We start from the raw sequence: 15,651 nt of genomic DNA, 5'->3' as shown, positions 1-15,651 counted from the left end.
TCGCGACTCATATTTCAGATCTGTGGTTTCAAAATTTATGCAACATGTTACAATAACACTGTAGTGCTGTTAGTTTACCATGTGCACCATCAGTTTTAGTTCTAACCACGCCTTGTACTCGGAAGTAACTTTTTTACCAACACCGTACGGCTTCACTATGTCAATTGAGGCAAGTTAATTAGAAGTAGTTAGTAAACCTCTTCATGAGTCAAACACATTCATTTGCAAGACACGGAGACGAATAAAAATAGTCATGCAACTAAAAAACATTATTGGGAAAAATTAAAACCAAATAAAACTCTTATATTCGGTTCATCTGAAAATATGTTAGACAAAAGGTATGTCATAGGTCTAATTCCATGGAAAATGACTACAAATCTGAATTTGTTTCTTTACCTTTTACAACCTAAATTAAGAGAGCTTCTTTAGTGAAAGCACCTTCTAAAGTTAGTTTTGAGGATAATTGTCAATTAAGTACCTTTTTAAGACAGCTTTCAGGAAAAACCAAATCAACCTTTGTAACCTATAATTTTAAACAATGCAGACATTGATAGCATTTTCATAATTTAACACATTTGTGAAAGATGTATTAACTGCAAAACTCAACTATAAGCTATGAATGAACAACATACCATGAATTTTGTAATCAAAATAAGGTTATAGAAGATGGCGCATATAGATTCATGGATTTAAATTCGAGATACAAAAGAACAATTAAAGTTTACATAAATACATTACTTAAATTTAATAATTCATAGCATAAAGTAAAATCTTGAAAAACATCAGTTGAAGAGTGCATTTGTGACATTTTGAGTTCCAAATATGCGCCATCTTCAAACCCTCTGGCCATAAGTCACCTTCTTCCTGATAGTTTCCTTGGACAGCTCTAGTGCAAAGTGAATTCCACAAGTCTATCTCAAATGAAGGTCCATCTTCTAGGTGGAACGATTTAGTACTCCGTGCATTTGGACATAATTTGTTTGCTGGTAGCAGAACATCATTTCCAGCAATGTTACCGTATATGTCTGAGAGTAGAGTAATAATCTTTTTCACTCTTCCTGTCATGTCAGTATTGGTGACTATCATATACATTTCAGCAGCAGTACTATCTAATTCAGCTGGTCTAAATAATGCCTTAAAGAAAATGTAAGCAAATCTGGATGGGAAATATTTAGAAGATAGTACTGATAAAACCTCAAGATTAAAATCAACATTATTCCTCTGCAGCAGTCTGAGAGATGAGTTTAAAAAGCTTGCCTGATGAACATCGTGTCTAACACAATAAGAAACGAAGCCGTAGAACTGGTCACGTGTAACTTCCATCTGATGCTGATGAAAGTCATATAGTTTATCCCAGTCAAGAGCTTCAAGAACATACTTGATATGTTTTTTTGGTTGTTTACGCTCCCATACCAACAAAAGCTTCACGAACAAACTGAAGCTTTCTGTTTGGAAAATGAGGTGAGAAAAAATAAGTATGATCAACTCTAGTGAAACATTGAAAATAGTTGGATCAGCCATTTGAGAAAGCTTTGTTGGAAAATGTAGTTAACCTGTTACTTTTGAGTTTAAGAGAAAGGGAATGCGTAAGGACTTAATTAACATTGATGATCTGCAGTTGTTTTGGACAAAAGATTGTTAAGTTTTCATCTTCCTTATGTGTTTAATATATTTTATTTGTCCCGAGGAATAAACTATAAATATATTGATTTTATGTACTTATTTCCAAAAACATATTTTGCTTCTAAAAGATCGTATAAATCATATAAGAAAATAAACTAAAAATATCATATAATAAATTAATCTAAAGATGAAAGAAAGTAATTCCATACAATATTTGTCTTTCAATATTTTTTCTACAAATTACTTATTCTCGTAATATTAATATTGATCGATATTTTTGTACCAAAAATAAAATAAAATAAAACTAAATCTTGGCGTCATTACAATTCAATTTCCAGATTTAAATTTCACAGAACAAAAAATCTGAACTTATTTTTCTGAACCGTCAACTAATTACATGACATAGTAATCTAAATTTATTTGTAAAAAAAATATCTTAAAGATACTAATTATTTGTATCTTCTCTGGGAATTACATTTTTTTTCAACATATATTTTGATTTAATCTAACTTTACCAAATTGATTTTTTTAATAAGAAGGAAAAAATATAAAATCAAGGACTGATGCAGTTTATCATGACACTATCTCCAAAAGCAGTTCTCCTTACACCTATTGTAGAAGCTTCATTAAATCCATCATGCTTTTTTATTGTATCTAGACATATAACCAATAACAAAAATTGTTACAACCAAGACATAGTTGAGTGTCTTTGTACATAACCAATTTGGAAAGAGTCTCTTACTTCTTGTGTCGTAACATATTTATTTCTCAAGTTTTGAGTAGACAATGTGATTAAAGGTGTTGCAACAAAACCGACTAAGCGTATTATTTAATTGATAATTTTAAAAGATATAAAGTGAATACTATATATAATTCAATATTTTGCAAGATTTTTTTTAAAATAAAAAAAATACAAAATCATCCTTATATTGAAATATAATATATTAATATAATTTATAGAAAAGGCTTTTAAATATAAGGAGAAAAAGAGAAAAAACCAAAAGCAAAAAAAAAGGCAAAAACAACACAAATAACGTTGACTTTGAGATTTAAAAAACCCAAAAAAATACAACATACCTGCCGTAAAAAAATCCAGATAAAGCAAACTGTCTTAAAATGGTTTCGGCACATTTTACTTTATTTTGCCTAACTTTAGGAATTCCTTGGATTTTGTAGTGAATTAGTAGTTTCAATTAAAATTACAGAGTCATTAATTTTAAGATTCACATTTAATGTCATATTAAATGTATCCCTCAATTCCAATATATGTGACTTTAATTTTAATATGGATAAATATGTCATGTTCTATTTTAATGTAATATTATAAGATTATGAACATAGAAGTACTAATTTAAAAAGTGTAAAATGCTCCAACATAATGCTACCAAAGTTATAATATTATAAGATTTTGAACATAGAAGTGCTAATTTAAAAGGTGTAAAATGCTCCAGCATAATGCTACCAAATTTATTTAATAGATAATACGTAATTCTAATATCCCCACAAACATACACTCGGAAAACAATAAATATCATTGCTCGAAAGCAATGAGCACGCTTATTTCACATCTCAAAACCACTTTATTTTACGTAAAAATAATAAGCTCTTGCATATCATAAAAAGGTCCTGCTACAGCGACTCATGCATCAATTATGAATATTGAGCAACCTACATAACACGTAGAACACAATAGTTAGAGTATGAATACTAAATAATAAAATATTAAATTCTAAATTATCACACAATGTGCGCACCTCTGTCTTAAGGCAGTGACATCAGGATAGTCAATATTGATAAAGATATTTGTTGAAGATAGATTTCCTACACGAATTATGCCTTTTTTGAAATAGATAAATGAAATGACGTTAGAACTGCTTTTCATGAAATACACTAGAGTGAAAAAATTTGGTTCATAATAAAAAAAATTAAATGCAGGATAGCAAGAAAAATTCACCATGGTAAATGTTGATGCAGACAGATGCAAGGATAACAATTTTCAAGTCTGTTCCTATATCCTGGTATAAAGACTCAGTATTTGGTGGTAAATTACCCACTAAATGAACACAGTGCGATGTCCTAAAATAAAATATGGACATGAGAATTTGACCTTGAAGAATAAAAATGTTAGACGATGATACTGTACTCATCTGGATTAGATAAATATAATATAGGATTTCTTACTCTCCATCGTTTAGTCTGAAGCGCACCATAACCTTTGAACCAAACCTGCTCCGGACTGTTCGCATTGGTTCTAAGTCCTCGACAACAACAATAACATCTGTTTATATATTATAAGTAATCAGGATGAGAAGTTTACAATTCCTGTATGTGAGCGTTTAAAATGTTGCACCTGTGGAATAAACAGGCATCTCATCTTCATTATAATTTAAAAGAGTGTTGGCTATAGCTGGCAGATGAGTCAATTCAAACTTGTAGCGAGGAATCATGAGAGTATCCAGCGACATCACATCCACAATAGTGATGGGAAGGAACCGTATGCAGAATGTGGAACGTACAGGCCTGTCATACCAGTTGCAGGCATGACACCTATGTTCCTTATAAAGTATAAGGTTCCTGGATTGAACAGTCCAGCAAATTGATTCCAAATAGCAGGTGACACAACTGCAACCATGTGTGTATTCTGTACTCGAAACAGATTTTAAGCATCATTAATGTATATAAAAATACAACTAAAGTACATTATTTTCATTGCAACAGATAAATATAAAACACACCTCACAGTCCAGCAAAATAAGATTGTGCCTCGAGACCTCTCCAAGACCATTAATTGATCTCCACATTCTTGTTACTCTAACTTTCAACATCTAGGAAACTTGAGTGGGATTCAGATAAGACAAATGCTGATGGTCTTCCATATCGTGATCAAAGATGGTCAAATTTTAATAAGAGAATGTATTATGTATAGTAATTTTTTGTTGGAATTGAAGATAATGATTACATACCTGGATGTTTTTATGCAAGTTGAGTATAGAACAACTGTCCAAGATAGTGAATATATATTATTCTTTTAGTTGAAGAGGATCAGGTTTGAATGTGGTAAAGATACTCAATCACAACATTGTTTAGGAATATTTTGTCATCTTGATTGCAGTAAGTTAGCCTAATTTTGATAGGCTATGTCATTCCGTATCAATCAAAAAATATTTGGCAGCACTTATCACATTCCTCAACAAACCAACATTAAGATAAATTTGTAAGAGTCATCACAATACGGTTGTCATATATCATGTTGTGCAGGATTTAAAAATTAAAGAGCTTACTTTGAGTATATTCAGGTTAAAAAACACATAAAATTGTATAATGTTAAAATTAATTTGTCATATTTAAAAAATGTCCTATATGCTAGAATTTTTAAATTTATCCACTATATTCCAATAAATCGTTTATGTCCAAAAAGGACATTGACTATAACACAAAAGGTGTATGACAGAATCCACGACAAATAAGAACTACAATACAATAAAATTATGGTACCATGATTCATTAATAGAAGATAAATAAGTTACTCTGTAATTATTGAAAATTAAAGTCGTATATATATGTCTAGGCATAGCTCACATTAATAAATGATCAGTATCAAAAAACATGGATAACAATTTATGGAAACAGAGTATAACTAATAGTGACAATTGGAATAACAAATACTGTCACTTAAATGATACTATTAAAAATTATTTCTGGAATAAGAAAATTGAAATTTCTTCAAAATCCTCATAGTTGAATAATGATATCAACCTTCCTGCAATCACAAAGCGAATGATTCAGTAAATAAATTATAACTTCTAAGTTTTAGAGTGATAAATAAATAAATTGATTGTTTAGTGAAAAAGGGAACCATGGTATATGAGAAAATAGGATGTTTAACATAAGATGATAGTAATATGAGTACCTTTTTATTTTTTTGTTAACATATTTAGCCGTGCCTGAAGTTACATGCACGTCGTCAGCTTCCGAGTACTACATATGCACATATCGTTGATAAGAAAGTTCGAGAATATATTAATCAGGCAAAATTAATGTTCAAATAGTAAATGTAAAACAACAATATAATTCACTCATTTCAGTACTAATGTTATTGAAATAACCTTCAGACAGAATGGGAGAATCCAAAGGAGTTGGAGTCTGCATTGTAGGTTCATATATATCTTCAGCATAAAAAAGGTTGTTGTCCTCAACAATGTTTGATTTGGTTAGACTTAGTTCTACTGAAATTAGTCTTCCAACTAATGATTTAAGAACTTTGGGAAAGCTTTTGGATGGATCATAAACACATTTATAATAAATTGATTTCGTATATGTGATATAACATATATAAATGCAAATGTAATATTATTAAAGTTGTTTACCTTATCGTAATCAGAAACCACCTTTGCAGCACTTGTTCCAAGAATTCTTCTAGCAGCTCGATCATTCAGAACAACATTACAGGCAAATGTTTCATCCTCAGCAAGAACCATTAGACGAAACCTTAAGACAATAGGTAGCTAATATTATTAGGCTTCAATTAAAATATCTTTTGTACAAAAATTGTACAAAAATTTTAATATATGAGTAACCTCTTCGGAGAGACGGAAATGTTCCGAGGACAGTTGGTACATTTAAATATTGTGCCAATGCGCTCAACCTCGTGCAAACATTTGTTACAGCTATAAAACCACCAATTTGTTTCCTCATCGACCTTGATAATGGTAAACGTGCAGCAAATTCTTCTCTGGAATACGATGAAAATGTAACTATTAACAACATAACGGAATATTTTATAATATATTTTTTGTCAAAATTGGATTAACGATATACCTTGAGATGTTCGTATGTCAAATTCTCATTAAGGCCCTTTAGCGAAAATTTTTGAAATAAGGTAGGAACCAGTTCATTTTGTTTAGCTTGGATCAAATTTTCTCTTTTCAGTATATAACCTTCTTCAAGCAACCTAAACAATTTCAACAAAATAAATATAGAGTAAAAGGTGGATGAGTTAATTTTAATTTTATATCTATTTGTTACCTTTGCCTCATATCAGTCACAGATTCATCATCAAGATTTATATACAAATGAATTGATGGTAGTGTACCAATTTGAATAGAACCTGAATGTGGTAATCAAGTAAAATATTTAGTCAGCAAGAATTACAATTATATAATAGGATTGCAAATAAGAATAACTTACTCATAAAAGTAGTCACTTTTGTACTTGTTAAAATAGGAATTATAGGCTTCTTGGGATCTTCAACCATCTTGTCGTTGAACGACACAGCAAGATCACCCCAAACAGTCACTTTGTGGGCATTACTTGAAAACGGGATTGAGAGTTGTGGTTAATAATATTTAGCAGAATGGAAATATAGCAATAAATCTAATACTTAATAAATATACATATGTGAACAACCTTGAATCATATATTCTAAACTTCACAATATCTCTATCTCCGTATTTAGTTAGGAGCTTGGTCAAACCTTCATACTCTTCGACAACTCCAATTATATCTGTCTTACACAGAACGTATTTTACATGATATTGTTGTATAAGTGCTTAGCCTATTAAATTGGTATTAAATATGAGTACAGTAAGATAATAGTGAATGCGTTACCGAACCTATTGCAAATTCAGGCTGCTGTTGAGGAAGACATTTAATTGCTTCCGCAAATGAATCTCCGAGGTCCAGAAACTCAAATTTTTGTAAAGGGATCATGCCATCATCAAGAGCAGTCCTGACAGTAGTGGAGCCTGTAAATCTGATAAATAGATTCGTCTGGACCGGCTTCAAATTCCCGACAGGATCTTTAACTACAAACTGGTCAAAAATGTAGACACCGCCTTCCACAATCTTTGTGGTAAATCCATTCCAAATGTTGTGATACGCAAAGGCATGAACATGGTTATCCTACAATTTTAAATTACATAAACTACATAAATACAATTAAGTACAAACCAAGATTGACAGAAATACATCTAACCATACATCATCATCCAGAAGAATGAGATTGTAGCCTTTCAGTGAGTTTGCCTCCAAAGTCATATTAGCCCACATCCTGGTAACCCTGACCTTAATTTTCCAGTTAGTACTAGCCTTGTCGAGATTGGATAGACGATCAAATGACTCCATTAAAAACAACACTATAAGAGGAGCAATGTAAAAAGATTATTCAAGCAATGTAGATTAGCACAGTAAGTAGGAAAATCATTCAGCCCATATTTTGAGAATAGTAAAAATAGGTTAACAAAATGAAACTCTTATAAAATGGTTGCACTCTTGAGAGAAAAAGATAACTGATGTTTTAGCAAATGAATCTCATTCTGTAAAAACTTTGTAACTATATTTCACCAGCGAGGCATTAGGGATATGCCTTTATTTTAGCTGGAATTTGATAGTGCAAATCTATTAGTTTAAATGAGAATAAGAGTAATATCCTGGTTTAATTTTTTGATAATTGATTACATAGTATTTGATGTGATGATGACAACTAACCCACCTTATCATTTTGGTTACTTCCAAAAATAGAGGAATACTGCCTACCAAGCATATCATTCAGATTTGTACTATTATTTTAACCATTAAAGATATATTCTTGATCGATATGTTAAAATTTTTAAAAACATATGGTTAATTTGGAGATAATGTTTTAATTATGTACATTGATGTAGGTTTTACACATAAATGTTTGTAATATTTGCGTTGCTACACGTACGACATTGATATATGACATCGAAAATCAGGAATGAAACAGGAGAAAGAGAAGTATACAACACAATTATATTAATATGTCAGGTCAATTGTCTACGCTTGGAAGATTGTAAAGCACTTCCTCAATAACTACATTATTTGTAATATTTGTGCTCCTACCATCATCACTATCTATGAGAATATGGAGGCCTTCAGGACGTGTAACTCTAGAAATGGCAACATAAATATGTCCATGTGAGAAAGCTGCTCTAGGAAGGTAAAGCCCAACCGTATTAAGTGATTGTCCCTGACTTTTGTTAATTGTCATGACATAACATATCTGAATTGGAAACTGAACACGTTTAAATTCAAAAGGGCCAGTTTGTGTCACTTGGAATCATCTCGATTCTTGGAATAAGATGTTTGGTTCTAACATGAGACCCACATAATATCTCACATTCAATACTGTTCTTTCTACATGATTTGACAATTATTCTAGTACCATTATATAATCCCATAATCTGGTTTAAGTTTCTCATAATCATGACGACCACTCCTGCCTTTAATTTTAATTCATGCTTAGGAATGCAAGGCATATTTATAGAGTTTAGATACTCAGCTGGAAATGCAGACCTGAAATCATTATCATCATCACCAGCATCATCGATTGAATCCTAACTGAGATACGTAAACAAAGTACCTGGAATTTTTTCAAGGAGCTGTATATTAATTTCATCCACCACGATATTAGTAGGTGTTAGTATAGCCCTTGATCTGAGGTATTCATGCGAAGAGATATTCTATAGAAAATTTGGGTATGTTACCTCAAAAAGCTTCTGGATAGGATCTCCAGATGTATTAATGATATATTGATCAGGAATCTTGATTAACATTTCACCACTGTCTGAATCTGGAGAAATATTGGTTTCCTTACCATCACCGACCGCAAGCTGCCACTTGCTGAATTCAGTGATGATTTTATTCTCCGATTCTATATTTTCTGCATTAAGCCGCATGTTTTGCTTCAATAAAAATACTTCACAAGAATCCCAAAGCTTGGATTTATTGAGGGTAGCGCAAACTACTTCAGCTCTTGACGCTTTTGGAATAACTGGAAGTGTTTGCCAAAAATCTCCACCAAAAAACAATGGTTATACCACTAAATGGCTTTTTAGCTCTTCTTTTATCAACATCAGACATAATATATCTCAAGGATCGATCAACGCATTCAAATGCATGATGATGTTTCATAGGTGCCTTGTCCCAGATTATTAAATCATTTTGTTGAATTAGCTCGGAAATATCGGTCCCATGTCTTAACCCGACAGAAGAATGTTCATCAAGTTTGAGAGGAATGTGAAAGCGGGAGTGTACGGTTCTTCCACCGGGAAGCAACATGGCAGCTATACCATATGAGGCCACAGGAAGCACAATCTTACGCTTCGACCGTAATCGATAATATAGTGTCTGCCACAAGAAAGTCTTTCCACAACCTCCACTCCCGTAAACGAAGAAAACACCACCTTTTTTCTGGTTGATATTGTCAAGAATTGAATCATAGACTCTCTTCTGTTCATCATCCAGAAGACTATGATTTTTTCATGGATTTTCTTTATTTCTTCTGTGTCATAGGATGTTTCCTCAAGAATTAGCCTATTATTAGAGTTGGAAAAATATGCTTCTCCTGGGAATAGCATATATGGGAAGTTTGTAAGGCTTTTACCAATATCGTTCAACAATTTCTCAATCTCTGGAATAAATGTACATACAATTTATCCTGTTAGTTACATACGGGAAAATGATAGGGCTGAAAGAATTATTAAAACTTATACCTGCAAGAGCGTAATTCTAGATATCATAATCTGATAGACAAAGATTTGGATTGTTAGTGAGGTGTCGTCTCACAAGAACAATATCATCCGATATGCATCCCCAATGAGTATCCCAAAGACTACGTGGATGAGAAATTGGACTGTAAACTACAATGTTGACAAACATTGCACGGAGTTGTGGATGCATGGATGTATGCGAATTTTCAGCTATAGCTTCATGCCATTGCGGGTGATTCTGGAGGAGACCTAGTGCGGCACAAGATTCGTGAAAAGATTTATGAATATGGTCGTGGACTGTCTTCAAATCATCAAAAGAAACAACACCTTTAATCCTAAGCAAGAGCATTTGGAGATATAATAATTCACCGCTGGATGAATGTACTTCAGAAAGCCTCCAATGACATCACCTCGTTTTCTCGGTTTCCAGGAACCCGGTTGTGGATGCCAGGTAAACTTGCTTGGGAATTCTGAATAGGTGAAATTTTTGGCCTCTGGATATATTCTATTTACTTCAAACCATGCTTCTAATTTGCTTTTTTTGATCCTGCATTATCGCACACCTCCTGTAGATTTTGTGAGTTTCTGAACGACACGTGCTTTTCATTTGGTAGATGTATTGGCACACGTTCAACTGAAGGCCAACGGGAATGGATGTCAAAACCAAATATCCTCTAGGATGCTTCAGATGTACAAACATATCTACCATCTAAGTAATGTTTAACTTCATCAATCAGACATTTCTCCAGAGTGATTGGTGTTGTGGCGATAGTCTTGGCGGTTGTTTTTTTCCTCAAACACATGGTTGCGGTATCTTGTCCTTTCCGACAATACTTGAATAGATATTTCAGTGATCTTGAGCTGTTACAAATCTCTAGGTTTGTGTGACATTGAAATCTTATTAGAAGATCTTGATTGTATGGGACAACATAATGATTATCCAGCTCAATTCCCTTTTTGTTTACAGTAATTCCTGTTTTCCTTCTTTTGTAAATAGGAAAGCCACAGTCATCGAAGAATGTGTGAAAATTATACCTGTTAAAAATGATAGAACAATTTTATAATTCAATGTCATCAAGTATATGAACTGTTATAATAAATTCGTTGAGTATGGTGTAAATGACAAAGCTTTACATTTTAGGAAATTGTTTAGTACAACTATGGTGTAAATGACGACGATTTACCTTTTAGGAAAATGTTTAGTACAACTGCCTTTAGCCATACTTGGAGAATTAATACAATTTCTTCCACATGGTCCATGAATCATGTAATTCCTTACAGCTTCGTATCCAACAGGATCAATACTTGGATCAGGAATTTCTGCAGACACCATTTTATCTATTTGGTCCGTGGTTTTTGGACGATTGTTTGGATGCAACCAAATAAGCATGTGAGCATGTGGCAGTCCACGCTTTTGAAACTCTATGACGTGCATCACTGTAAAATGCCAAGGTATTAAATTAGAAAAATAGTATGATTTTCATACATGTCATTTTATTGTCAAAGTATAAAATTAAATCATCAGAAAAAGCTTTCATATTATAATACCTCCTATACAACGTCCAAAACAATTTTTATTTTTGATTTGATCAACCATCTGGTCAACTTTCATTTTAAAAACCCTTGCAACCACGTCTGGAGCGTTAACAACATCAACACCGGGTAAAAACTTTAACATCCGTTGTATTTCAGGCCATTTTGTGTTTGTGGTCATTGTAAGGAACAGTGATGGGTGGCCAAGCGTTTGACAGATGGCCAAAGCATCTTTAAAATACTTATTTATGTACCTTTTACTGCCAGTAAATGAGGCAGGTAAAATTGTTGCTTTGCCGACATTTTCAGGATTGCTATCACCCTTTTGTAGTGCATCCCGTATGTGTCGTACAAATCTGAACGAATCATTGTCTGGTTATCTCTGATCCAGTCAAGTCTGTACTGCTCCATTGCAGTAAATGCATCCACCCCATATTGCTGCCATAAACGACCTCCGAGATGTGGAGTCAAACCTGTAAACTCGTGATTAAATGCTTGATTCTTTGTAAATTTGAGAGAATATTAAAGAATATGTACTAAAACAAAGTGCAGATAAAGAATATACCTTCTAAAGGTCGAATCATTAGTTTATAATGGTAATACTCTTTCATCGTGATGAGTTCTCTATCTCCCTTTTCTATTGGATCTTTATTTTCTACAAACTGAGTGTGTTTGGGCTGTTTTTTATAAGGTCTATTTGCAGGGAAAAAGAAGAGGATATTGTAGTTGTATAAATCGTGGATCAGTTTCATATATCCTCTCCAATCCATTAGTTCTTGAATGGATTATTGTATCCCTACATCCTTTTGCATAGTCGTCTGTGACAATCAATCCGACAACTTCATTTGATGGGCCAATATGGTTAGGTCGACCAGATACTGAAGAAGAAGCTATTAGAACCAATCTAAATTCATCAACTGCATTTTGTTCAATCCGTTCACGTGTCATACGAAAACCTTTGACCAGACGATTATGTTTATCCAACATTTCTAACAAAGACTGTACGATACCCTCATCAACAAAATCACTTCCTCCTTTAATGGAGTTTATTCTGTTGTTCATTTCATCTTCAGTGTCATATATGTAGAGTTGACAAAATTTGGGGATTGCACCGTCAGGTGGTACAAAGCTTCCTATACTGTGGTAATTACACCTTTGACCTTGAAACAATAAGGAGCACCGCCATGATTGATACTGTGATCAATTTTTCCTCCAGTGGAAGACATCGCAAACATACAGTTGTACATTCTAATATTTTGCTTGAAATGCCTAAAACGGGATGCACCACTAAGGAGTGTAGCAAGAGGTTCAGGAGGTTGTTTTTCTTTATCAAGAGTTATCTGACCATTTTTACAACAAAGAGAAAAAGTTGGAGGCTGTCTTGGTGCAGATTTATTGTCCCTTTCTTGATTCCACATGATCGCCTGACATTTTGAACAAATTTTTTCAGGAGCACCAACATCAAGGTACTCACTCCACTTAGGCATAGTATATTAGTATTGTTAGATAAATCTACATCAATATCCTCATAGTCTCCTACAAAAATTTGCAATTCATCAGAGAGTAAGCAATGCAAAAAACATATAGAATTCACAGCTTATTATGTAGTGTGTGAAATCTAAATTCAAACCGCTGGATAAACAATCATTGTCACTGCTATCAAAATCATCAACACTTTTAAAGTCAGATAATAAGTTTTTAGACCCTGAACTTTCTCCTCGCTCAAAAGTACTTTTTACGGACGATGTATCGAACGTCGAAGGACCTGGACTTATTCTACCATAAACTTTTTTGGTTAGATGTTCTCCAGTTTGTAATCCATCTGGGTTAAGAGATTTCCGCGATCGTTTCTGCACTCTGGATGCAGGCAATGAGAAAGTGAATACACTTTTATCACTTTGACATGTTCCTGGAGTTTCCTATTTTCTCATCTGACATGCTGTAACAAATACATTGTTTGTAAACTTGTGAACTAAACATATTGGATGCTTATCAATCTAATAGTATACATTAATGTACGCACATATATGTGAACCACACCTGAAAACTCTATGGATTGTAGTTTATGTGCACACGGAGTTTTAGGACTTGCACATGTTTCTCCACATATATGAACACCTACAAAACTTTTAATAAATCAATAATTATAGATATAGAACATTAGTTCAATTATGTAAAAATTCATGGAAAGTTATGATTCTGATAGTTTGTACATCTATTGTTCAATTAAGAATTATTACAAACATTGACCTGATGTTTAAGTACATTCTGAAAGCGATTTGTTCCCAGCGGTAGTGTATATCAAATTATCGAATAATCCTGTATAAGAAGATGGCACTGCACTACAGAATATTGTTTTTTTTGGCGAGCTATTTCTTGCCAGGCACGCTAACTTTGTTTTTATCTAGAAAAAAACTTACAAAATTATGACAGTTAATAACATTTAATTTACGTATCTAAGTCGTGTTCACTTGATTCATTATCAAGTCGTGCCTGATGTGTGGGAAGCAACCAAAGGTGACGTGTTTCTTCCAGGATTGTGTAAAATGGTTTCGCTCAAACTTGTATTTTGTGGCAGTGTAGATCGGAATACATTATGATCCTTGGAACTGTAATTCTTTCCACGCACCCTCACTTGCTTATTTTGATCTAATTTCCAATCAAGAATTTTATATTAGCAAATAAAATCTATAACATTTCCTCAGTAGATACTCAGTCATAATTGCTTACCAGGCTGGGTGAGGTGGGGATTTGATCTTGGAACAGTATTGACCTCACATCGGTTGTTAGCCAGAAGTTCAAAACTTGGTTGGAAATCAGTGTCAACCACAATATCGTGGAGATTTGACATTAACAAATGTTCTATATATAAGTTGTCATTACCAATGGGGTGGTAAACACTATCGCCTGAATCTACATGATAAACAGGAATTGTGAGCTTTCAGTATCGCCATTCCAAATACCAAGTTTAGGAAGCTTACCAGGCGTGGCAGTGTAAATACTGCGCAGAGACTGATTACTTAAATTTATCGTACGCATACAGTCTTCTCCATAAATTGGTTGACTGTATATTTGAACCAGAATATCTTGTAGTAAATTGTTTCTAATTTCCTCATTTTCACTTACATACCCTGCCAATCAGGGTATCATATAAATCAAAAACTATATATTCTACCAAGCGCTTTGAGACATTTCTCTGTATTAAATTGGCTGACTTTATATCTGAACATAAATAATATGGCAAAGTATGTGCTTGTATGTTACTTAATTTCAATTACACAGATTCAAGTCCACTATACCGTATAGGTACAAAAACTAATATTACATTAAAAAATATACACAAACATCACAGACTGGACTAACCTGATTCTTCTGATTCATTGTTAAAGTTATCAACATTTGATAACGGTGTTAGATGAGAATGGAGCAAATAATTACCTGCATCCATGTCAGGATTGATACAAAAGTAGTTATACAATATGAGGCATAATAATATACACAATTGTTGTGCGATAAATGTTCAGTATAGTTTATTTCATATGTCAAGTTACCGTTAATTGCTTGTAGAGGACCACGGCTGAGATGTGCTTCTTTCATCGTCCACAAACATTATTTGATCGACGAAGGTTTGGAACCTGTTTAAATAACAAATATACGGCATTAGCTATAAGGAAATTCATAGAGTGAACCTTGATAGAGTTTCTTATGATCTGAAGTGCGCGACATACATTGGCTCTGCTTTGGATTTAATCGGCTGAAAGAGGTTTTGGTAAACAATATATCTGGTTTCTGATTCTCCTTGCCACTAACTGCTCATAACAATGCATCTTCATGCAAATTTGGTGGATTAGATACATGTATAACTAACCAAAAGAGTAAAGAAAAACTTATTAATGTATACAAGATAACTTATAAGGAATCATAACAGCAGTCACATGAGATATCGTGTAAAATTCAAAAAACAATAGGGTACATATATCATTGT

The 15,651-nt window shown here is 33.1% G+C and overlaps 1 protein-coding gene across 1 annotated transcript; it reads right to left on the bottom strand.

The window, feature by feature from the left end:
• Positions 1 to 9,390: 9,390 nt before the first annotated feature.
• On the bottom strand, positions 9,391 to 12,277 carry LOC141718395 (uncharacterized). Its single transcript, XM_074520777.1, has 6 exons — positions 12,232 to 12,277; positions 11,921 to 12,139; positions 11,682 to 11,768; positions 11,318 to 11,570; positions 10,832 to 11,168; positions 9,391 to 9,834 (listed from the first exon to the last, which is right to left on the bottom strand). The coding sequence occupies exons 1-6, from the start codon at positions 12,275 to 12,277 to the stop codon at positions 9,391 to 9,393; spliced, it is 1,386 nt and encodes a 461-aa protein (XP_074376878.1).
• Positions 12,278 to 15,651: the final 3,374 nt, after the last annotated feature.

Source organism: Apium graveolens, chromosome 4, assembly GCF_009905375.1.
Source record: "Apium graveolens cultivar Ventura chromosome 4, ASM990537v1, whole genome shotgun sequence".
Taxonomy (NCBI): domain Eukaryota; kingdom Viridiplantae; phylum Streptophyta; class Magnoliopsida; order Apiales; family Apiaceae; genus Apium; species Apium graveolens.
This window is presented reverse-complemented; position numbering and strand designations above follow the sequence as displayed.

Bases quoted from the DNA above. Each gene is read 5' to 3' on its own strand.
- LOC141718395 (XM_074520777.1), bottom strand. From the start codon at position 12,277: ATGAAAGAGTATTACCATTATAAACTAATGATTCGACCTTTAGAAG. The intron at 11,769-11,920 runs GTACATAAATAA...TTAACGCTCCAG, and splicing joins TCATTTACTGGCAGTAAAAG to ACGTGGTTGCAAGGGTTTTT. The intron at 11,571-11,681 runs GTATTATAATAT...GGCATTTTACAG, and splicing joins TTTTGGACGTTGTATAGGAG to TGATGCACGTCATAGAGTTT.